The 25,829-nt window shown below is 40.3% G+C and overlaps 1 protein-coding gene across 1 annotated transcript in view; it reads right to left on the bottom strand.

Moving 5' to 3' along the window:
- Positions 1–25,829, bottom strand: part of NALCN (sodium leak channel, non-selective) — a 282,677-nt gene that overhangs the window by 58,252 nt on the left and 198,596 nt on the right. The window contains exon 17 of the mRNA XM_007461528.1: positions 15,559–15,632. Within this exon, the coding sequence (XP_007461590.1) occupies positions 15,559–15,632 (74 nt within the window). The remainder of the gene's footprint in view (positions 1–15,558; positions 15,633–25,829) is intronic.

The raw sequence follows: 25,829 nt of genomic DNA, 5'->3' as shown, positions 1-25,829 counted from the left end.
AGTTTGTATCTGCTAACCCCAAACTCCTAATTTATCCCTGTATAGCAGGTACAAAATACTATATATGAAATAGATAAACAACAAGGTCCTACTGTATAGCACAGGGCACTATATTCATTATCGTGTAATAAACTATTGTATAACGGAAAAGAATCTGAAAAAGATTCAGATATATATGTATATATATGAATCACTGTGCTGTACACCAGAAACCAACACATTTTGAATCAACTGTACTTCAATATTTAAAAAAAGACTTGAATTTTAACCACTTAGTAACTTCTACTTTTTGTCACAAGACTCTTCCCTAAAAGTACATGAGACCTATAGGTCTTAAATACAAAACACATACAACTTGATTATAAAATACCCATTTGAGTTGGGCATCCCTGCTATGCTTGAAGTATATAGAATGTAACTGACTTTAACCTGCCTGTGACTAAAAAAAAAAAAAACTGCTGGTGTCTGCCCGAAAGCCCAGTCTGAGGATGCCTGGGCATCCTTGCTGGAGAAGAGCTGGGACCACACCTGAGACGCCCTCCTCTGACTGAACAAGACAAGCAGGTCTCCATGGAGACAAACCCATATTGCAAGTCCCCCTACCCCCACCCTATAACACCTCCTCTTCCATCTCCTCCACCAATAGCGTGGCTGAAGTTGGGGTGAGAAAGCAACCCCTCTTTTCCTCTTTGCTTCAAGATCAGCTTCCTCTTTTCTGTTGGGTCTAGAGAATTCAGAAAATAATACTCAAATGGGCTGGAGTTTCAGCCATACACGTGACATGAATGTTTGCAGTCCATTGGTGAGCCTTCAGGTTCCCTGTGATTCGCACTCATCTGGCGCGGGGTGGATGGGGGCTGGCTTTTTAGTTCTATCCTACAATCAGAAAACCCGCGCTTAATCAGACTAAGACAGCCACTTAAATGTAACATATAGAACCATTTGCCTTACTATCCTTTTCCTAACCACTTCCTTCTACGTTATAAGCACTGTTTGCCGGAACAATTTCAAACTAGATACTGATGGGAAAAAAAGAAGAAAATGTTCACTAACTCTGGGCCAGTTGAAACACGTAACAGGTGACTTCAGAGCATCAGCCTCAGTGGTTCCCGCTTCCTGGGCGAGAGGCCCCTGCCAGAAACTTCTTGTTCTCTGAGCAGAGGCCGCCGACTCACCTCCTCCTTTCCTGGGGTAACAAGGTGCCCTGTGATCTGAGCAGGGTGAAATCAGGCAGGTGGGGCCCTCTGGCCGGGGTGTTAATGGTCCCCTTTGGAGCCTCAGGCTCAATGTGACTCTCTGGCCCCCTGTGCCAGACCCACATCCCAGCACCTCACCCCCAGATCTGGTACCAAAACCAAGGCCAACAGTTTCTGTCTTCATTTAGCAGTCAGTCCCCTTGCCGAGTCTCTCCTCAGACCAAATGCTCTGACATCTCGTTCTTTCCTTTGAGGATGTCCAGTGTCTTTCAAACTAGGAAACTCTAAAGGTAAATGCTAGGGTTTCTTTGCTGAAAACTGAGGGTCATATTCATAGCAAACTGGGCGAAGGCAATCTTTTTTTGAGGGGGGCACATGAAAGGCAGTTCATGAAAGGCTCTTAAAGGTTTACGCGTCCCCCCTTTTAAGTACGGTGGTAGAATCTTACTAAAATTAAAAGGCAAAATTTTCTTCTAGGCAAGGTATCCATTATAGTTAATAACTAGCTATTTGTCTGTAATAATCCCCCTCCCCCAACAAAAACAGCTAATGGTACAGAAAAAACTTCTACAGATACGTAAATCCATCTGAAAGAAAACATATGGGGGCTTCCCTGGTGGCGCAGTGGTTGAGAGTCCGCCTGCCGATGCAGGGGGCATGGGTTTGTGCCCCAGTCCGGGAGGATCCCACATGTCGCAAAGCGGCTGGGCCCGTGAGCCATGGCCGCTGAGCCTGTGCGTCCGGAGCCTATGCTCCGCAATGGGAGAGGCCACAACAGTGAGAGGCCCGCGTACCGCAAAAAACAAAACAAAACAAAAACATATGGGAAATATCTAATTATATTATACAAGGAGACTAGTTGTTAAAAACGAGTTCCCTATGGATGAAGGAAGAAACTCAGATAAAAGGAGATGGATCTGGGGTAGGAGGGGCCTGGCGGGGGCAAGGGTGTGGGAAAGCAGGTGCACAGTGCTTCCACCCTGAGGACACCTGGGCTTTGAAGCAGGTGTAGGAAGGATGCAACATTAGGTTCCTGCATAGATAAGACAGCCTCATACATACACCATTGTCACATTCTCTGATAAATGTAAAATATTTTGTTATTTAAGAAAATAATAAACTTGGGAGAAAAGTCACTTCAATCTGGCACAATCAGACGCTACTAAGAGGCTACATATTCTCGAATGCAATGTGCCAAGGTTCACACGCAAGTATGGTAAAAGCTTGCTTTATTATTTTTAAAAGGAAACACACTTTCATTATACATACAAACATCAACTGTAACCCAAACTAGGAAGTACCACATCATGTTTTGACGTGCGTCATATAATTACAAACTTTGATATAAATGGGTTCTGATAAGTAACATCAAGTGAGAAATAAATATTTCACCGATGTGAAAGCGCAGAAGGATTATGTCTGATGTTCCATATTCCTGCAGCAAGTTATTGACAGAGCTTGTTTAATGCTTGTGGCATTTGGCCATCATTAGTTACCTCCCTTATTAGACTGTACATTTCTCAGGGACCATTTCATCACTCAAACCCATATTCCTAGAAGCGCAGTTCCCGGCACACGAACAGGCTGACGGATGGACAGGACGGATACGTGAAGGGGGAGATGGGGGTGTACAGAAAGTGAAGTGAGGGGAGCATGGGGGCAGGATTTAGAACTCACTAGTCTCAGGTTCAAAGTAGCAAAGCTGCAGAGGTTTGCAGGTCTCCACCCAGCAGCACAGAAGCGAACAGAAAGTTCTGCCTCTGTCTGGAGGCCAAACGGAGAAGATGATTTGAGAAAACACATGGTTTAGAACCACGCACTTCTGACTTCAGCTATTCCCATCTGTGGGACCTCAGGCAAGTGACATGCCTTCTCCGAGCCTCCGTGCCCCACGTGTAAGATGTGGTGACAATGATACCTTTGCTACTGACTTCATCGGGAGTGGGAGGAATCAAGTAGGATTATGAATGTGCAAGCGCTTTGGAAACATAAATGCTTGATTTGAATTTTAGTTGCTATTATTGACTTTCTTTTCTTGTCCTATGTCACGGTTGATGTTAAAACATTCCACAGAGGGTGGAGGACAGAAGAGCAAGTTGGACACAGATCTGTGTTGGAAAGGAAGTCTTCTTTGTTCTGACCGATCAGCAGTGATGTACACTCTGGACCAGAGCCACAGCCTCTTAAGCGGTCTCCACAAACGTATTATTATCCCAAGCAAAGTGATTTCTGAAGTGACCACCCACGGTGTGATTGCGGTGCGTGATTCTCAGATGGCCCCCGATGACCCCACCTCCTGGTTTCCATGCCCGTGTGCAGCCCCTTAGTGTGGGCGGGACTTGGAGACTTGCTTTAAACAAACATAAGGCAGAAGAGGTGGAAGAGGTCACCAGACACTGTGCTTTCATCTTCCGCAGTCTCTGGCTTGCTCTGGGTACGAAGGCTGCCTTGTTGGGAGCTGTGCTATGGGAGGGACCCCCTTCCTAAAGGGGTGAGGCTGCCCTCCCATGAATAGCCCTTGAGGAAGTGAAGCATTCATCTGACAGCCCAGGAGGCACACCGGCTCATCCTCAACCGTGCAAGTGAGCTGGGCAGGGCGTTCTGCCCATTCCCGTCAAAATGCCTGCAGCTTTGTGAAGGACCCAGAGCCAGAGACCCCACTAAGCTAGGCCCAGCTTCCTGGCTGAAACTGTGAGGTTATCCACGTGCTGTGGAAGTCACTGAGTTGTGGAGTATTTGCAACATAGCAATAGATAAGGAATACAGCTACCATCACTGCCTTAAAATCTTCAACATCCTACTGCTCTTCAGAGAAAGACGAAGACCAAAAGCTCAGCTTGACTTGCAAAGTCCTGTAGGGTCCGCTTCCAACCTGCCCTTCCAGCCTCACCCCCACATCGCTGTCACTGGTCCTGCAGTTCCTCACCCATGCCGCGCTCCAAACAGCTCCAAGACACTCTGCTTGGTCACTGATTACTTCACCTTGTACACAGTAGGTGCTCAAGAAACATCTGTTCCACGAAGGAACCCTGACATCTTCTGCGAAGATCAAATGTCTTCATTTCTTTTTTGATCCCTTCACGCTCACGAAGCACGGAAATAATCGCAAAGCAGAAATATGCCTTTGAAATAGGCTTTCGTGTTTGAAATATGCTTTCGAAGGGGGAAGTTAAATAATCTTAATTTGATCTCAAGTTAAAATACTACACCACTCAAGAAGCGGGCTGCACACCTATAATAGATGAGACGCTGAAACAGTAACAAAAAACCGGACATTACTTCTTGCAAGTAGGAAGTTTATAAATCTTTAGCTATATTCTATGAGAGAGCTATTAAGGCAGACTTGCAAGCCAGCATGAAGCTGAGCTGAAATCAATTTTTTAAACAGGAGATTGGACCTGTCACTGGGAACAGGGTCACTGTGCATCTTGTCTGACAGGAATCTACTGCCAAGATAAAATAGTAAATAACTATTTAACAGTTATATAACTGTTAAATAGTTATTTACTATTTTAGTAAATAACTGAGGAATTTGGCACTTTTCATACTGCACCAATAAGAAATGAGATGCACACATTGTTAAAACTACTCAGGAACAGACCTAGCCAGAAGGAAAATTACTCGAATGTTCAATTAAGTTCTATTTTGCCACTTTAAATTTTTCATGAGGATTTAGATGCCTTTTGGTCTCACATAAGGATCAAAGAAATATGTTTTCAGGAAGGAAGTGTTCATTTCTTTGCTGCCTAGAGAAAAAGCAAAGCTCAGCTATCGAAGACACACTCTGTGATCTTCAGGGAAGGTCTCGCTCGTCTTAGGGGAAAGACCCTAAGAGTCGTGGCATGAAGGTCTTCAATATCTTCTCTTTATCTCTTCATAATGGCCAGTCCTGGAAGGCCGGTTTCTTAGAAACTCCATCTAGCGGTTTAAAATTAAACAAACTTGGTCGGCCTTCTTGGCTTCTGGAACCGGGAGACACAAGGCTTCAAGTGTCTGGTGAAAAATAATGAAGTCTTTTGTCTTGTCTGAGTGAGGAAATTCCCCATTATGCAGGCGTATGTAATCCCTTCATCCCTGCTCCCTGGAGGAGAATTACAGTGGGGCATTTTCCTTTTCCCAGTTGGGGTTAATGTGATGCCCTCTCTACCTTTGAAAGTAAAACAAGCCTAGGACCCCTGAGGATGATTCAAATGTGGGAATATTCTTCAGCAAACACACATTCCCAGTTGCAAAAATATTACCCCTGGTTTCTTGCCAAGGCTTTGAAAAAAACATATGAAAGACTGACTCTTTTTTCTTCTTCTTCTCTGCATTGCCTTTGTGCTGTGGAATTTCAATTGCCCCTTATATGACAGCCATATATTTATATAAAATCTTTTATGGAGGTTGAGGGGAGAGAATCATGTCTTAAGAAACTGTCTCTATTTTTCTTGACATTTCTCCATCTAAAATATTTTAAAATTGGCCCAAAGGTGATGGTTCTAAGAGAGATCTTGGAGCTTTATTAGCCTTTAAACACCACTAGTTGTTTATAGAAACAGCAGCAGGGGGTCCTCGGTTTCTTTCTTCTCTGTCTCCACATTTTCTTTCTTAATGTTCCAGAACGAGGGTGTGGGAAAAGCCTGTACCTTCTGTAAGGAAAGAGAGAGGCCTGTGAGTCTTCAAATTATTTTCATCCGTTATAGAAAACTTAGATTACACGACGATACTATCTGGTATTAAACGTAATTACCATCTAAAGGAACAGCGGTGTAGCTTTGCAGGACACTAAATTTGAGGGATTTTACTCAAATCTTGAGCTGCACCTTGTCAAGTATTATCAGATGTGGTTAAGATAATGTAATCACATCAACAGACAACAGGAAGATAGTCCTTTAGTGGTAATTATGTAAAACTATGGCTGTAGAACTGGGTAAGAGAACAGATAATGAGTGTTTCCTGGAAGGAGCTCTTACCTGCCTCCATGTAAGTGACAACGTGATCCTCAAAAGCAGGGACCCAGTGATGCTAATAGGTGAGCGCCTCTGTACCGGCCTCTTGCTGCGATGAGGGAATAGCTGCCTTTTTACCCCAGTAAGTATCCCGCTCCTTTGTGAGTCAGCCCAGTCCTGAGTACGGCTCTTCAATAGCAACAGTGAATTAGTTCCTTCCAATCTTGTGTTTTTCATGAAAATGTTTTCATACGTAGACATGTAAATACACCAACAACCAGAACCTCTTGTAGACTGAAAAATGAAAGAAGCCTTACGTCTTATCATACGTAGATACCATACGTGAAAAAGAAAATGACCTCATGGGAAATCCATGCCTTTAGTGCATCTATCCAAATTCAGCAAATGTCTGAAACACCACATCATTCACTGGGGTTCGAATTTAGTAACCCTGCTATGGACTCAGAAAAATGTCAATTACAATGCAAAGGTTGAGCTTTTTATTATAACAAAAGTGAAATTTTCCAAATGTTGCATAAACCGTATGAACCGATTTTTCTAGAGATATGTATTCTCCTATATTATTTACTACTTTACCCTTCAATGATAAAATAGTAAAAGAAAAACCTGTTCAAAATATCTCCTTGAATTTGTTAGGTAAAACTTAATAGCAGCTCTCCTAATCCATAGTACTATTACAATCACTTTGGGGGCTTACCTAAAAATAATCTACAAATCATATACTATGTCAATGAAATATATTTTGATTACCACAAATCAGGTACTACCTAGGAAAACATCTTTAGAATATATTATTTTACTACGTAAGGTCATGAAGGTTGACTAGACTTCTTTGTGGTGTCATTTCATAATATATACAAATCCCTGGGAATCATTATGCTGCACACCTGAAACTAATATATATTATATGTTAATTGTAGCTCAATAAAATTTTTTCTAGAGTTCAAGGAAAGGAAGTTTGGTTGTTGAAAGCAAAAAAAAAAAAAAAAGAATATAATTATTTTGTTTCAATTAAGTTACATTTCGCCTCCTTGAAACTTTCACCGTTTTCTGTTTTATTCAGATGCATGTATCCACAGATCTTATTGCCTCAGTTTATTGTTCTCTGAATACACTTAATTTCCATCCATCTACTTAGTCTTTGTATCTCCAAATGGTCTTTCAAACAATCTACAAGAGTTTTTAAGTATCGGAAAAATCTTAATAAGGAAAATCAACAATTAGGCAGCCTTAATAGAGTCACAGATAAATATTTACAGTAATATTTAATATTTAAACTAAATATTTGATTAATATTTAATGATTTACTAGTAATATATTAATACTAATAACCTATGTATTTATATCTATAAATACAGTAAATATATTAATAAACATTTAATAAATCAGATAGTAGTAATAGTTAATTAATAATGGCCTTAAATTAGTGCCCAATACTCTCTTTTCTTAAAACTTCAGGTTATTCTTGCCATGGTCATAAAAATTTGACCCAGTCTCAGCCTCCTTCTCGTCCTCAGGGTCTTCCCGTGCATCCACTCCCACGGCTGGAGTACATCTCACTGAGCAGTTGGCAAGTCTGGCTCCGGGCTCTGGGGATGCTGTGCATGCCTTGCTAGCCGTGCCCAGAATGCAGAGCTGCAGAGAACTCCCACGACCTTATCAAAAATTGCTGAATTGATGTGCTAATGGACAAAACAATTATTTGAAAAGGAGAACTTGCCCCATGGGAAAAAGCAGAGCGGGTAAGAGGCCCGTGCTCTGCATCGTGAAGTGCTCTTAGACTCCCCGGTAATTTGCCCACTTCAGAGAACTGGCAGCTTGGGTCTAGACAAGAGAGGACAGAATAAGAATGAACAGGCTCTTTCCCCTTTCCTCAAATTCCTCTGCTCACACAGCTAATGAAGTGAGCAGGAACAGGTGGCCTTCGGAGGGAATCTTTGGGATTTAACTTGAATTCCTTCCTCTAGAAAACTCCTATGATCTCCTCGGTCTCTCCAACATCAGGTTCACTGTATCTTCCAGGGGAATATGACTTAGATGCTCACATCCCAGAGAAGAGCCCAGATGTCAGTTCATCTGTCCTAGACCCTGGGGAGAGAAAGCTGGGAGAACTGGGCCCTCGAAGAGGCCAGTGGACCAAGAGAAACACCCTCATTGAGCCTACAGCCCATGAAGGACCACCCCCAGCTAAGCCCTCATCCACCCCGAAGTTACGGAGCGCCAAAGGGATGTGCACACCGAAGGTTCCAGGCAGGTATTACAACCCACGCAGAAGATGATGCTATGCTTGTCTCAGCCCCAGCGGTCACTGATCTACCCGTGGTGCCCACAACGGCAGTTACAGCTTCTGTTCAGCTGCTCCCCTGCCCTGATCACCAGCTGTTCTTAGCCAATGATCTTGATTTAAATCCCACTCACCATCACTCTTCCAGCCGCCAAGTCCATCAGGCTTGACTTTACCAACACCTGTGACCCCCCTACCTCTCCCTTTGCTGGTTGTCCCTGCGAGATGCTGATCTCTACCTGTTTGACTAGGCTTCCTGCCAAAGCCTATGTAGGCTTCTGAGATAGGACTGTTTGATTTCCTGGTGCAGCCAAGCGGAATGGAGAACTTGACAGCTGCCCTTAGGGCCCTACGACAAGCACAGTTCTCCAAGCCCGGGACTTCCCGCCAGCCATAGGGGATGCCAGCCTTGGCTGAGGAATCTATGTTGTTAGTTCGGGACTATATCCACCAATAAACATCCAGCAAATGATTTAAACAAATGATCTGATGATGCCTCGAAAATGTTAGCCAGCCTAGCAAGGCTTAACTGAGTGTAAAGCTGCAGCAGATAGACTGCTTCCAGCTGGGTAAGCAAGAACCTTGGAATCAACCTGGAAAAAGAGTACACCGATGTATCAAAAGCATTTTATGCCCCTCAGATCTACTCTCTGCTGGGCAACAGTGGAGATTCTGCACCACACCCTTGAGGATCAGCTTTGAAAGGTAACTGTCAATTGCCTGCCTCTCAGGGGCAACTGTGGGTCTCCCCTAACTTATTGCCAATAATGAAAAATCACCTACAGATACCAACTCGTTTAATCCACTCCTATAAGGCAGGGGTTATAAATTTACAGATCCCATTTAACAAATGAGAAAACGGAGGTGCAGAGACATTAAGTAACTTGCCCAATGTCAAACATCCACGAAGTGATGGAGCCAGAATTATAACTCAGTTTGGCCCCTGAGTTGCCAAGTGAGTACTTGATACACATGCTCACTTAACTCCTATGAGGTCACCTATAGCCCTACTTGGCAGATGGAGAAGCTGAGCCTTCCCAAGAGTCACTGCTACTCAGGGCACTTAAAGCCAAGTGTGGCTGGCTGCAAAATCCTGTCCTCTTTCCATTTCTACTACACTGACACAGCATATTCTATGTGACTGGACCTGGGACAGGAATGAGGCACTCTTTGTAGGTCAGTGTCAAGAAGGGCACAAAATTCCAGTCCAGAAATACATGTATTTGTAATCAATAAAAATGACTGTCTTAAAATGATGAGGAAAACTTACCAAACATATGTCATTATATATATATTTAATTTTTTAATAGTAAGTAGCATTCAACTAAATTAAAAAAAATTATTAACTGTGTGGCAAGGAAAATTATGTCATCGATCCAAATATCAGAATACAAATATACCAGACTGAGCATTCAGAAAGGTTATAAAGATCCATCCTAGCTAATGAGATGCTGATGGCAAACTACAAAATGATAGCACTTTCTAAAATAATGGAAAATGTTTAATTATTTTATTCACATTTCTCTATCCAAATATCAGAATACAAATATACCAGACTGAGCATTCAGAAAGGTTATAAAGATCCATCCTAGCTAATGAGATGCTGATGGCAAACTACAAAATGATAGCACTTTCTAAAATAATGGAAAATGTTTAATTATTTTATTCTGACATTTCTCTATGTATTCAGCCTAGCAGGAATGATAATGTATTTTTGTTCAATTTCAGGGCTCAAATTAGAGAAATCTCAGTAGAGGGAGTGATGCTTTTGAAACTCACTGCTCTTTGTTTTGATTTCATCTGATGTGATGTAAAGGTCACTGCCTTTTGAAGGAAGCTTTCTTTAGTGGAGCTGAATGGTGTAGATGAAGTCAAAATAAGAGTGAATTTAATAGCAACCCTGGATTTTATCATTTAGGTGGTGGGCCATCCTCTCTCACAATGCTCTCCAGATAAGTCTGGCCCATCAGTGCCAAATGAGTCACCTGCATTTAAGCTTGTGACACTATTCTCAAGTTCCGTAAAAATGCTCTACTTCTGTTTCTCATCAAAAGTGTTCCCATATATATCCAGAAGTTCATTTCAATTTTCAAAGCAGACAATTAATTTCAAAAAATAAGTAGAAGAATACAAATTAAACATGATTATGTGTAGAAATCATTTGTGGACTTGAACTTCCTGTTCATAGGGAGGTATATAGCACACTCTTCGCTGGAATAATGCCGACCCTGTTTCAAATGAAAGATGTATATTTGGAAATGTGGGTCCCCTGAGAATTGAGACCCCTGGTAACCCCACAGCTTAATGATCAATACTAAGCATCAAGACCTCTCTATCAACATGACTTGAATATTCATTCCAGGAAATGAATGTCCAGGAGTTTAAGGCCTTAACCATAAGTACTTTCATTGTTAGCTTCAGGAACTTTCCAAAAATCCACTCATCCGAGCTACAGAGTAACGGGCCATTTCCTTTCTCTAGACGACCACAGGTCATCAATTGGACAAACCAGTCACGTCAGATTAACTGGTTCTCATCAAGACTCGGGCCAAGACACTGCCCAGTTAGGCATCAATCCTAAATATTTTAAGAATGCTGTTTCTAAAAATTAGTTGTATTTATTTTTTAAAGGTAATACATATATATGGTTAAAAATTCGAAAGGCATAGAATAGAACAGATTTCTGGAGTAGAGATGGCAGCCCAGAGTCACCATTTATTTTCCCTCTTCTCAGAATCACTCCAAATCAAGAAGGTAAGTGAAAATCAGAAGTGCAAACTCCATCTCAATAGCTGATGACTGAACTGTCATGCCATAGAGGGTAGAAAAAGCACTGAAGGCAGTGGAGAGATGAAGGTGTGTCACCTCTTCCTGTCCCCCACCCTGGGTGCTGCCCTCCCCTGAACAGTAATGGTTACCTGTCGATAATAACAAGTACTTGTTACTTGTATATCCTGAAGAGTCCTAAACTTTTTTTTTAAATTGAGGTGTAACTGACATATGACATTAGTTTCAGGTATACAACATAATGATTCAGTATTCGTACACACTGCAAAATGACTTAAACTCTTATTTGAAGAATTCTGCCCAATCTCAACCAGACCTCCCCACTAAAAACAATTAAACTCAAACCCCCAACCTTATGAATATCTACCCCTGACCTATCCCTTCTGTGACATTATTAAGACTGCTGAACTGGTGGTTTCCCTCACATAATAAGTATTGACATTTCACTTTGCTTCATCAACAGATAATTCAGATGACCTTTTGGTGCAGTCTACACCACAAAGGCAGATGAGAAAACGGAGGCTCGGATAAGTGAGTAGCTTAAGGTTACAGAAGAGCAGAGCCAGACGCTGGTCCAGGCCTCCTAACACTAAGTCCAGTATCCTGTGTTACACCTGGGGGACCCTGAAGATCATCTCCTCCAAACTTTAAATAATTTCCCTGTTTATACAACAGTCCTCCAGATACCTTACATCTGGGATGTGTTTTGTATTATTTTCCCCAAATATCTGTTATTTTTTAAAAAGTTATTTCTAAGACACTAATATGTGACTAATGCCCACCAGTGATGGACTTGCCCAAATGTTCCAGCTCAGGTCTTCTTTCCATGCCTCCCTGGGGAGGAACCTCTTAGATGAAACTAAAGACTATAAGTCTATGAAAACAAAACACTTAGGAAAATCAAGAGTGACAGAAACAAGTCTCCATCGGACCTCCCTTTTGTATCAAGGCAGCCCTATCTATTAAGATATCGAGTCTTATCGAGTCTCCTGGTCTTAAAGTTCTTTCCTTCTTTCAAAGCCTCCTTTCAAAATGCAGATGGTCAAGGGAGAGGTGACTTCTCCCCCAGCTTTACTGAGGTATAACTGACAAATAACATTGTGTACACATAAGGTGTACAACACGATTTGATATTCATATATATTGTGAAATGAGTACCACAGTAAAGTTAATTAACACGTCCATCTCCTCAGTTACTGTTTTTTGTACTGTTTTTGTGTTTGTGTGTGTTTGTGTGTGTGTGTGGTGTGTGTGTGTGTGTGTGTACGTGGTGAGCACACAAGATCTACTCTCTTAGCAAATTTTAAGTATACAATCCAACATTATTAACTTCAGTCACAATGCTGGACATTAGATCCCCAGAACTTAAAACCGGAAACGTGTATCCTTTGACCAACATCCCCTCATCTCTCCTACCTCCCAGCCCCTGGCAATCCCCAATCTCCTCTCTGTTTCTTGCAGTTTGACTTTGTTTTTAGATTCCACATGTAAGTGACGTCATACAGTATTTGTCTTTCCGCTTCTAAGTCACCTGGCAGAACTTCCTTAACAGAGAGAAGGGGGAGGCCTGGGGGAGGAGAGGGTCGGTGGGAGCGCAGAGACCCTGGGAGAGTGCTGGAAACCTTCCTTCCTCTCCAATGTGTGTAGGGCTATTTGAGCCACTGGCCCCAGGTGACTGTAAATGTTTTCCTTTTCTTTTTAATTTCTCTTCTCCTCTTTTTTTTTTTCTCTTTTAGTTGTTGTTGTTTCTGCTCAGGTACTCATAAATTTTCTCTTTTTAAAACCACTTCTGGGGCTTCCCTCGTGGCGCAGTGGTTCAGAGTCCACCTGCCGATGCAGGGGACACGGGTTCGTGCCCCGGTCCGGGAAGATCCCACATGCCGCGGAGCGGCTGGGCCCGTGAGCCAAGGTCACTGGGCCTGCGCGTCCGGAGCCTGTGCTCCGCAACAGGAGGGGCCACAGCAGTGAGAGGCCCGCGGAAAAAAAAAAAAAAAAAAAAAAAAAACCACTTCTGTACTTTTAAAAATCAACAACTAAATGTTCCACTCATAATGTCAATTAGCAGTAAAGGATGTATTTTCTAGCATTATTGTATATGTGCTTTAATATAACTTTGAGAAAATATTGGGGAGTCTCATCCATCCAATCCATTCAATGTTATGACCCTGCGCACCCACAAAGTGAGTTTTTATTGCCAAACCAATCAGCGAATCTGTCAGAAGTCTGATTGTTATTTTTCAATTCAAATAACATGTTAACACAGGTCCTTGTGACATCCATGTATTGCTAAGGCCTAACTCTAAGGCAGATGAAGTCTTGGAAGGAAGTTTTCCAAAAATCTGTCGCTTGGATGGACAATAACGTGCTGCCGATGGGGCCCTTGTTCTGGGAAAGCCATGTGGGAAAAGCCTCTGTGTTCGGCCACCCAGAGGACTGGATATCTCAGACCAGTACACCCTAGAGCTTCACCTTTCTTTTGGGTGGATGGGAGCACCACCTTTCTTTTGTAAACTAGGAGAAGGTGGGTAGGAAAGGTGGTGGAAAAGGGAAAGTGGAAGGGCAAGTTTAAGAAAGAGTTCACAGGAACGGGGGTGTATGGGGGTCACCTCCTTCCAAGGGTCCCTGTCTGCCTCTGCTCTGAAGGTCTCTGGGAACCTCTAGGGCACCTTCTGGAAACTTATTCTGGGCAGGTCAGTAAGGTCACTTGATTCCTAATTTGGCAGGTAGACTCTGGATATTAGGATCTCCTCGTGGGTGGTTTCTGGGTCCTGGGGGTGAACCAGAAATCCAGCACCCAGCTCATGACCTGTTTTGTGTGAGAAGGGAGAGTCTTCAAGACCCCAGGGACTGACTGTGCCATGAATGTATCTAGTACAATTCCAGCTGTATAAAGAACCTGGAGGACCACGTAGTGTTTGAGGCCAGCATCGTAGTGTTATCTGATGGTAACGCCAGGATTGAGCCAGTTGGAAGCAAACTGAAGTTGGTTCACAGGTGGTTATATTTGCTTAGAAGCTCTCCTTTCTCTATTTCAACGAGACCTTTCAGTTTCATCTCATCATATTCTTCGGTGATAATATCTAAGCCCCAGAAATATTTATTCTTATCTCATAGAAGGGACTCCAACACACACTCAACTGTATGCATGAATCGTCAGCCAACATAAAGAATAAATACACAGAATCCTGTCTCGATGAGTTAGGACTGTTTCTAGGATTGTTTCAAATTTCAGGTAGTGTTACAAAGTCAAAATAGTTTCTCAAATCGTATCTATTAGCCTTATTTCCTCATTCCAGTTATCCAAGTTATAGTGATAGAGATTCTGGCAAAATGCTTTCATGACTACTCTTAATAACTCAGGCGGAGTAGAAGAGAATCAAACTCCTTCCCTTTAGCACAGTTTGGACAGGGCTTCCTACTATGAATTTGTCTATTAACCTTGTCAGCTATTCCACCTCCAGCTCCAATATTTAGGTGTATTTCTTATACATGTCTATGTAATACAGGAACCAATAAATTATATTCCAAATACTTATGCATCTTTATTTGTTTCTGTTTTTTTTTTTTTTACGGTACGCGGGCCTCTCACTGTTGTGGCCTCTCCCGTTGCGGAGCACAGGCTCTGGACGCACAGGCTCAGCGGCCATGGCTCACGGGCCCAGCTGCTCCGTGGGATGTGGGATCTTCCCGGACCGGGGCACAAACCCGTGTCCCCAGCATCGGCAGGCGGACTCTCAACCACTGCGCCACCAGGGAAGCCCTATGCATCTTTATAATGATCATGTTACTTTATATTAAAACATAGTCTCATAAAATACCCTTAAGTAGCTAGCTTAACTTTCCTTTCTGATACCTCAAGGCAGATTTTAGAAAGTAGCATTAAAATTATGTGCTTATACTTATTTTATAAGTATTCTAAAATGGATATGCTTTTGATTCTTATAGATTTTAAATACATTTATTTTTAATAATTAAAAAGCTTTCCCTTTTACCATATTTCCCTTAGATTGTGATTTGTCCTTTAGAGATAACAAAAGACAAAATATGTAAAAATAAAAGTTATTTTCATCTTTCTGTAAACGTTTATACTTATAATTTATGTTTAAGTGCATGAAAGAGAAAAATTGGCTGACTGAGCTAATAAAACATTACTTTTTCAGAAGAGACGTTAATGATGTGTTTGACATTATTTTTAAGTACACAGTTACCCAAACCTACTCTGTAGCAGGAAGTATATATTGATACTCAGAAAATTACTTCATTATTTTAAAAAAAGCTCCTTTTTGCTTAACTTAATCCTATTTGTATTTAAATATGTATCAGTGTTAAATGATGTTACCTTAAAATTTTAGTGACTGCGGTCTCCTTTTCTAGAAGGTTCCTCGCCCTGATGCTGAAGACAGACTTGCGAAGCTGTAAAATCATGAGTGTGACTTTAGTTTTAGAATGTAAAGGGGAGAGGGAGGAGATATGGGGATATACATATACGTATAGCTGATTCACTCTGTTATAAAGCAGAAACTAACACACCACTGTAAAGCAATTATACTCCAATAAAAATGTTAAAAATTAAAAAAAGAGTGTAAAGGGGAAATATACTGACAAATCATTACACACACAAAACAGATAACACTATGAAAACAATACACATGAATTTTTTTCATCATATGATTGATTCTATCGTTTAATTTTAATTTCTACCTTTACTTTTATTTGAATAGAACTGTAAACAAGCTTGTGAGGCCACGTGTCACAGCTTTGGGGGCGACACACTGGCTATGCTCATTGGTAGTAATGTCTCCTTACATCTGAATAGGGTTTTCAGTTTCCAAAGAATTTAATGTTGCAATGACTACTGGACCCTTATTGCCGTCGTTTAGTAAAATGTTGTCTAATCCACATTACATCTGATTCTGGGACCCAATACTAATCTGAATGATGAGTTTAAGAATTGTTTTGCCTATAGACATAGAGACAAATGAGACAAACTTTCAAGGTTTCTTCCTCCTTGGCGATGATGAAATTAACCCAGGAAAAAGGACTAAGGAAAAAAAAAATCCTGGAGGCTGGCTACAAACCAGAAGATACACTCCACAGACTCAGCTCTGTACTGCTTGATAGTTACAGAAGATAGGTGACAGGTGTACAGGGATCAAGGGTGGGCAGGAAAAGGGCAGAGAAAGAAGAGAGAGACAACACCAGCCTGGGAAGATTCAATAACTAGGAAGTGTAGCTGCAGACCTCAGGTACTTAGACAATGTCCCGTTCATTTTGATCAATAGGTTAGACTAGATTTCCTGAGCACTTAGTATGATTTTAGTGACTATTGGAGAGTCATGAGATTATCAGTAAAAAGCAGGGTACAGTAGCTAGTAAAATGCTAGGTGCTATGCACCATAGAAAAGATAAGGGGGGCTGCAGGGCTCTGGGTCGGGGAGAACTAGGTGTGTCTCAAATAGTTAGCAAAGACTTGATTGAAGAAGAAGTCGTATCGGGCCTTGAAGGATAGTTAAGATTTCTACAAGCAAAGGAAGCAGCGGGTGAAGGATTAAAGCTGGAAATGTGCACAGGGCAGATTAACTTGGTGCAAACTACCTGTGCAAGTGCTGAGCTAGGCGGTCCTTTAAGCAAGGAGAATGGAGGAAACACTTTCAAACAAAGTTGAGGGAGGAAAATCAAGCAGGAGACAGAATAACTCTGTATTCAGAAAAAATAGACCATCCAGTTTCTCTTGAACAAGAGATGGGTAACTTGAGGTACAAAGTCACAGAGCTCCAATCTGCAAACAAACCTATAAACGAATGCTATAATGTCAACCCATGTGGCCATACTGCCAGAGCTGGGAAAGTGCTGGTCATCACACCACAGCTGACAACCTACATAGCATCATCATTAGCAAGAGAACTTTCCTATTTCACAGCAAATCTGTAACGAAGGGAAGGATCACTGCACACACTGGCAATTTCCCTCACGTGAGGAGAGGTGGTATACTCTTTTGTTTCCAATAATGAAAAACTGAGCTGGTTTCATTATTCACTAGAACTCTTGGGAGAATAAATTAATGTGTAGATAAGGAAACTAGAGTGGAAATCATTTTTTTTCTTTTTGAAATTAAATTTTCAGGGTAACACACAAAAGGCTGTTTACCATGATCGAATCATGAAACTTTCTTACATCTTCTCTCCTCTGCTGATGAGTGACTTTGTGCGTTGATTGAACCTCCCCGAGGTGACAGCACATCTCCTGAGGAACATTGTTTAGAGTCACTTTGGAGACAGAAGACTCAGCTGAAAGTGCTCACCAGTTATGAAAGGGCCCAGGCTACAGAGGCCCCGGGAAGGCAAGTTTCAGGAGAGAACTGTGGATCCCACACTTGCTTCATCTTCAAAGGGCAAAGACAGGCCTTAGCTGTCTTTCCCCTAGTGTAAGGTGATGGTCTGAACTCAATCACCTGGCTTCTGCCCCTGTAATTGGGCAGCTGACACTTAAAACAGTGCTCTTCACGTTGGGAAAAACCTTTGCGGACACTGGGGACAACATGTGTTGTATTGTTTCCAAATTACTTCTTGCACTGCACATGGTTTCTAAAGGGCTTCCAAATCTCCTTTGTCCTAAACTTGAACCAGGTAAAACAGAATATGCTATTAATCTGTACCAAGGAGTCCCTGAAAACTGCTTTTGTAACTAACAACAGAATAAGTAGAAGAATAAACACCGTAATAGAATAACTTCAATTCAGGTTTGGGATATTCTTGAAAGAAGAAAGGAGATATCTATAGCTATTATCTACCTAATTTATCTACCTACCTACCTGTATTTGATAGCCTTGATATGTATTTAGAAACTGTTCTTTCTGCTGGTAAATAAAGAAGGCCTGTAGTGACTATCTAGTTCTCCTATTTCTTTAGTAAAGCTTCGCGCCGTTCTTTCAGCCGACAGCACCAGCTACACTGCTCTGCAGTGCCCTCTTCTGGCTCCAGAAGATACTGACAGAGGACCTGAAATAATGATCAAAGCACTTAAGGAATTACAGCTTATGAAAGGTGTAACTGTTCATTCTGGATATAAACCTATCAGAAATGCAGGACTTAAAAAGAAGGGTATGGGTGACATATTTACATAGCATTTGAATTGAAAACAATAAAAGATTAGTTGAAAAGCCTCTTTCTTTGGGTGATTTTATATTTGCAAACCTGATACATTCAGCTCTACAAGATAACTGTTCTGTGACTGAATTAATAATGAAAAACAAATACATTAAATTTAAATGTTCAAACAAAACATAAGTGATTTTTTTTAAGTCTTAAAATTTTAATTTACAAGATTGTCCCAGAACTGTGCACTTGAACATGGAATTCAAGACCCTGGAACTTCAAATCATTTTGCATAGAGTTATCTGTGGTTGAATACATTGGAGCTGAAGGGCATAGCAATGGAGGGGTCGAGCCAATTTTCTGGCACTGCCTTTAGGTGTTTTAATCTACAGGTTCCTCTTTTTTTCCCCCTTACAGTTGAAGACCCTGGGCCATTTGACCCATAGCTTCCTGGAGCCTGGATTTTGCTAAGTGTACATTCATGGTATAGTTCACCATGTTCTTCTGTCCTCTGTACTTTCTGCAAATTGGCAACTGGATTCTGAGTTTCATCACGCTCAGGTTTGATCAGAATGCACATCATGTCCAGTTGTCCCTCTTTTTGTGATGTTAACAGTATTGATATTCATTGCTTAGATGATTGATTCACCCAGTGTGTAAAACTGTCATTTCTTTTTCATTTATCAGTTGGATTACTTTTATAATGAGGCACCTCCCCACATGTATTATTTGGTTACTCAGTAGTTCAATTCATAAGGAGAAGGCATGATACATGCTTGATTCTTTACCTGTCTATAGGATAGCATTCCCTCCCTGATTCTCTTTTTCTTGTAACTTTTGTAGGGAACTTGACTTTGATGATTTTCGGTTGCTCATTTTCATGCAAAATTTGTTTTCCTGCATTTCCAATATTTCTCTCCTAACTTCAGAGCTTCCTCTTCTGTTAGAATACAGGGATCAAATGTGGCAGCCTTCTTTCTGGGATTTCCTGGCTCTGCTTTCACTCCCCCGACACTACCAATTTTATCTGGATCTGTTCTTTCCTTTATCACTCTTGTTATTTTTGATTCCACTCCTGGATGTTTTTCTATTTCTTTAATTTATTTATTTTTGGCTGCAGGCTTCTCTAATTGTGGCACATGGGCTTAGTTGCGGTATGTGGGATCTTAGTTCCCTAACCAGGGATCGAACCTGGGCCCCCTGCTTTGGGAGCATGGAGTCTTAACCAGTGGACTGCCAGGGAAGTCGCCTGGATGTTCTTCTTTAGTGTAGAGGGAAGAGGGTGTTTGCCTGTTCCTAGAAACATTTGATGCCCTGCAACTAACCTTGGCTTCTTCCCTACAGTGCTGTGTGTTATTGACTGAATGTTTGTGTCCCCCCAAAATTCATATGTTGAAGCCCTAACTCCAGTGTGATGATATTAGGAGAGGAGCCTTTGGAAGGCAATTAGGTTCAGATGAGGTCATGAGGATAGAGCCCCTATGATGGGCTTCCTAAGAGGCAGCAAGTGTCCTGTTGCTGGCGATCAATAAACTGCTTCATAAAACTTTCCCTTTGCAAAAGAAGTACACATATGTTAAGCATTATTAATGAAATGGAGCAAGGGATGGCATTTTACAGTGATGCATTTGCCCGAGCTAAGATAAAGCAGTGACAAAAGTTCACAGAAAATAAGACATGTCACACCAAAAGGCATTTAGATTTAATTACAAACGTAATTTGGAAAATGTTTAATTCAGAGAAAAAATCTGCTTTTATCTTTATTATCTCTTTCTTCCTGCTGTTTTAGTGTTTTGTTGGTTGATATTTTTCTAATTACCTGAGTTGAATACTTGGAAGATTAATGTCAACATTTATTCCTTTATGAAATACGCATTCAAGGCTATGATTTTTCCTCTAAAAATGCCTTTAGCTACTTCTCATAAGTTTGATATATATTATGCTCATTATTTTTCAGTTCTAGATACTTTTTATTTCCATTGTGGTGTCTTCTATACTCCCTCAGTTATTTGGAAGTGGTTTTAAAATTTTTAAATGTGTAGGTGATTTTTGTGGTTGTTATTTGGTTTCTAATTTTATGTTGGTCAAATAATTCCTTCTCTAAGATACTGATTTGGTTTATATTCAGAATTCCTTTGTGGTGTAGTAAGTGGTCATGTTCTATAAATCATTCATGTGTTCTTGAATCAGAATGTATATTCTTTAGCCATTGAATGAAGAATTGTATAAATGGCCATAACATGAAACTGGTAAACTGTATATTTCAAATCCTCTAAATCCTTATTCATTTCCTCGGCTGTTTGATCATGTGTTGAGGTACTATATTACATATTACATATCTTCAAATTAATCTTCATAGGTAGTATTATTATCTCTTTTTTACAGATGGGAAATCTGAGGTTCATAGAAATTAGGTTGTCTAAGGTTACCCAGATAATAAATTGCACAATTATGATTAGAGTTCTGGATTGTATAGCTTTTCACTACATCATGATGTCTAGTGTAAAACGTCACAGTATTTTACAAGTATTTTAAAAAGCAGTATTAAAAAAAAAGTATAAAAAAAAGAATTTTCCAAGCTATACTGTAATAAAACATTGTCTGCTTGACCTGGAAGATTTGGTTTGCACATATAACATGCACTTACTTCTCCCAACTCCTAATACAAAATCTAAACTAGCCAATTTTTTTTCTTTGTTCTATATATCCATAACTGATTTTCAGAATAACAATGCCGAAGCATGAAAAGAGATCAATGACCTTTCTAACCCATTAGAGCCAGGGTGGTTTATAGGATTTATATTTTACATTTATTGAATCCTTAAAATCAGGGATCCATCACAACTTTTAGTTAACCAGAACATTAATTCAATTTATTCAATCACCTGGGAGTAACCACAAACCTATCAGGGAATATTAGATTCCTTTGGGATGCTCCATGCTTAGATCTAAAGAACCATCTTTCACTCTAGTGATCTTCAAAATGAAGCCATTAATATTTATTTGAGAAAGAAAACCACAAACATTATAAATATTCAACTAACTTTTCTGATTTGGAGTTGTTAACAGTACTTTTCTGTTGCTAAGTGGGAAAAAGTTTGAGAGGCCTTATTTTTCTTTTCTCACTTTGAAAATATTAATAGATTGATATTAAGTGGGAGAGAATTTATGAAAACATATGACCATTAAGCCCCAAATCATGGTCCAGTGAACAAGGCTTGATGAATGTCATTTCTGCTGGAAAGGTATAGTGTAATTATTATAACGAGCCACTTTATTGAATAAGTCTCCCACATAAAACACAGTAATTGGAACTGAGCAATTACTTAAAATTACACACGTTGAAGGTGGTACCTCATTTATCTGTATTTGAATTTTTCATGCACCTGTGAACTGAAAATTAATCCCAAAGTGCATACGACAGATCCTGTGCATGGCAAGATGTTTCCATAAAATAAACTTTTTACAGAATTGACATTATGCTTAGAAAGAAAGAATTGTAAAAACGTGATTAGTGTTGGTGGCAGCAAGATTAAAATAGTCCTATTACAATGTATATAAAGGTGAATACCATTGTATTAGGAAGGTGTGTTAGGAAGGTTTGAAATATGTCTTAGAATGTGACTTTTGTAAAAAGGGAATTTTAGATGATGGGTCAAGATTTCTGATCTTATTTCAACATCATAAATTCTGAATCCTGAGAAAATACCAGGCAGGAAAGTTAAAAATATATATAAAGATATACGTGTACAAGCACATGTGCAGACATGTGCACACACACACACACAAACATCCCAAATCTTTACGCTTCCTTTGGGGCCCAGGGCACCCCATACATGTCAGTCCCTGCTCTGTGTGTGAAACATCTTTTTGTCTTTCTGTGAATTCCACTAGATCATAAGCTCCATATGATAAGGATGGTATATTCCTTGTCCACTACATTTTCCTCCATTCTAGCACTGTGCATAGTTCATTTCTGAAATATATTGAAATAATGAATAAATTTCTTAATATTAAAAGATAGCTCTCTCTGTGTTCTACCTTTTTTTTTTTTTTCTTATGAAGTGAATCCTTAAAATAACAGATGTGAAGCAGGTAAAAATTCAAAGGAGGACTGCTTATTTTGAAATGCCTCTATTCACTTGAGATATAGGACAGTCTTGTAAAACTAGAAACTAAATGATTGGAAACTTCATTGGCTTGGCTTTTTGGCACTTGAATTTTATGACTGTGCTTTAGTCACTAATGCTTGTCATTGCAGAGTTGGTCAAATCTCCAACAACTTATATCTCAGCTAAACAAGTATAATAACTGATGAGGCAAAGCATGAGGGGAAAACATTATCTTCAATTACAGAAAAAAATTAGATATGTTTATATATAGTGCTAACTGGTAATAAAATACAATACATGCTAGGGAGATTTAGATTATATAAGTAAAAAACAAAATGACTTTGTGGTTATAGTTCATATAAACAGAAAGACAAAGACTGAAAATCTGCAGAGATTAAAAAAAGATGAGTGGATTTATGATTCTGGGAGAAAATGCCAGATGCTTTTAACCAAGCAGCTGTTTGTGAATTTAAAATCCATGGCACTCTGATAGTACAAGGAGCAGCTATTGGTCTCCAATTACAATTCAACTGTATTTGAACTTCAGATCTAAAGAACAAGAATGTCAGCAGAAGAACCAACTATAACACATTGAGACTTAATGGAAAATACAATTTATAAGTACGACTATACTCAAAGGGGAAGCATGTTTAAAAAGTAGAGCAAAATGTAAATTTCAAAGATAGGTTTAGCTGCAACCTCAGCTCTCCCAGACCTGTTTTGGAGACTGTACCAAAAACCCTTGATCAGAAGCCTTCTATATTATGTATAAAAGATGCTTAATCCTAGACTGATTTACTTTTGACTCCCAATAAATGTGCACCTAAGGAAAGCAAACAAATTACATATAATTCCAAACTAAAAATGATCACATAATTAAATATTCTGAAAAAAATCACTGATAGGGAATTCCTATTCTCATGTTAGTTGAAAGCAGCAAAATGTGTTTTTAACCCATAACCCAGCACACTACATATAAAAGTCCTCTAGAAATGATTGTCAAATGAAGACTGTGCACATAAATGCAGCCATATTTTAATTTGAGCTCACAAACGTACAGCAAAGATCAATAAAAATGAAAAAAAAGTTGTCATTTAAATCATGCATCTCCATTATTACTGTGAATAAGTGGGTAATCAATTATCTACTAAAGCGTTTGTATGCTAAAGCGAGAAGTGGTAGGGTTTTCATACTGGGTTTGATGGACACACTTCTTCCCTCCCTGGGACCACACTACTTTGTATCTTTGTGATACAGCTTCCGGTTAGTGGTAGTAACATGTAACCCGCCACTCTTCTCCTAGAGACGTGTTTTTAATAGCACTGCAGAGATGCTAAGCTATTATTTCAGAAAATTCTTTCAGAAGAGTAGAAGCCCAAAAGATGAAAACAGGCTATTCTCTTTTTTTAAAGTGAGTTAATGTTCATCCTGGAAATTATAGATCAGGCTGAGCAACTTGCTACATGTGGAGTTACTGGAACAAACCATCAAATACTCCATGATTATGTAGAAAATTATAAAATGCTGTATGGCAATCAACAAGGCTTTGTGAACAGTAAACCTTTCCAGAACAATTTAATTTACTTCTTTACTTTTTTTTTTTTTTGCAGCACGCGGGCCTCTCACTGTTGTGGCCTCTCCCGTTGCGGAGCACAGGCTCCGGACACGCAGGCTCAGCGGCCATGGCTCACGGGCCCAGCCGCTCCGCGGCATGTGGGATCTTCCCGGATTGGGGCATTAACTCGTGTCCCCTGCATTGGCAGGTGGACTCTCAACCACTGCGCCACCAGGGAAGCCCTAATTTACTTCTTGAGGCTAAGACACTAGGTAGGCACGGGGGTTGCAACTGAAATATCATCAAAAATCAGAGTAAAAAAAAATCAGGCTCATGGACAGTAAAGAAAATAAATCAGTAACTAACATATTGTGCTCAACTAGACTGTTACATCTGAAGGTTAATTTAAGTAAAAGTAATTTTTCTTGATTGATGAATATGTCTATTTGCTGAATCTGACTTCATGGCATGGTTTAATTAAAGTAACTTTTTCTTTTTCTTTTTTTTTTTGGCTGTGCCGTGTAGCTTGCAGGATCTTCGTTTCCAAACCAGCGACTGACCCCGGGCCCAGGCAGTGAAAGCATCGAGTCGTAACCACTGGACAGTCAGGTAAGTCCCTAAAGTAACTTTTCTTATCTGGTTTGATAGGCACATATCATATGCTATACCAGGTGCGATGCTAAGCATTTAACATATATTATTTAATTCTCACAACAAACCTTAAAAATAAGAATTATCTCTGTTTATAAATGAGGATTGGAACCTACATCATGTAATCAGTATTACTGGTCTGAATGACTACTCTATTCTGCTTCTCACAATCAGTTACATTAAGAAGATCATGCTGTCCATGTTTTCCACATGCTTCCCTCCCTGCTTGGAGCAATTTGTCCTCTATGGCTCAGTCTTCCTTCTCCTGCAGGAAGGACTTAGGGGGTTCTGTCTCATGCTCCTGTAATAGTTTTTACTTTCATCCATTCACACGTGTTTCTCCCCATTAGACTAAAAGATTCTAAAGGACAGAGTTCACATCTCACTCATTGTTGAATTCCCATAGCCCAGAAGAGTGCCAGACGAATAACAGGTGTTCCATAAATGTCTGTTGAATGACTGAGTGACTGTTGAAGACTTATGGAAATGTAAAGGGTAAACAAAACACAGTAATTACTTTTTTTGTTTTCCTCCTCATTTTGTACATGTGTTAGCTATTAATTATGAAGGCTTACTATGGAACTTTCTATGTGTTTAGCAGAAAAGAGACAGGTAAGAGAGAGAGCAGACATTGCTCTATTGTTGGAGAAATAAATCCTCACTGTTCTTTATCATATGGGTTCTGATTACAGTTCTGAGAAGTGCAGGGATACAAGGGGGTGACTGGGACAGCCCTCATCTCTCCATCTGTCTCATGCTGATGTGACTCTGTGATGGGCCCTCATGTTCCCCAGACACGGCAGATTCTGACCCCAGAAGTGGCTCCCCAGCCAAGACAGCAGGGCAGAAAGACCAGGGAGGTCCGTCAGAGACAGAGAGAGTCCTTAGATCCAACCACAGTGGAAACTTTGACACTGATGAGATGATTCACTTGAGGACAGAGTGAGCTGCTTTTATTAACAGGGTTACTGGAAAGCCAAGTTCACATCTCAGTTTATGCAAGCACTCTACTTAAGGAATTGAGGGTTTAATTCCAATAATACAGAGGGAAAAAATGAGTAGAAAACCACTGCCTGATTCCCTTCTGCTTGGAAACTAGTAAGACTCCTCTGAAGATCTGCAGGTTTATCCTTTAATCAGGAGGAAAGGGGACCCCTTGAAGATGCCCAAGGGGGTGTAGGGGAGTGGAAAGGGAAAG

Source organism: Lipotes vexillifer, unplaced genomic scaffold (assembly GCF_000442215.2).
Source record: "Lipotes vexillifer unplaced genomic scaffold, Lipotes_vexillifer_v1.1 scaffold655, whole genome shotgun sequence".
Classification (NCBI taxonomy): domain Eukaryota; kingdom Metazoa; phylum Chordata; class Mammalia; order Artiodactyla; family Lipotidae; genus Lipotes; species Lipotes vexillifer.
Note: the sequence above shows the minus strand (reverse complement) of the source record. Positions and strands in the feature narration are given on the sequence as shown.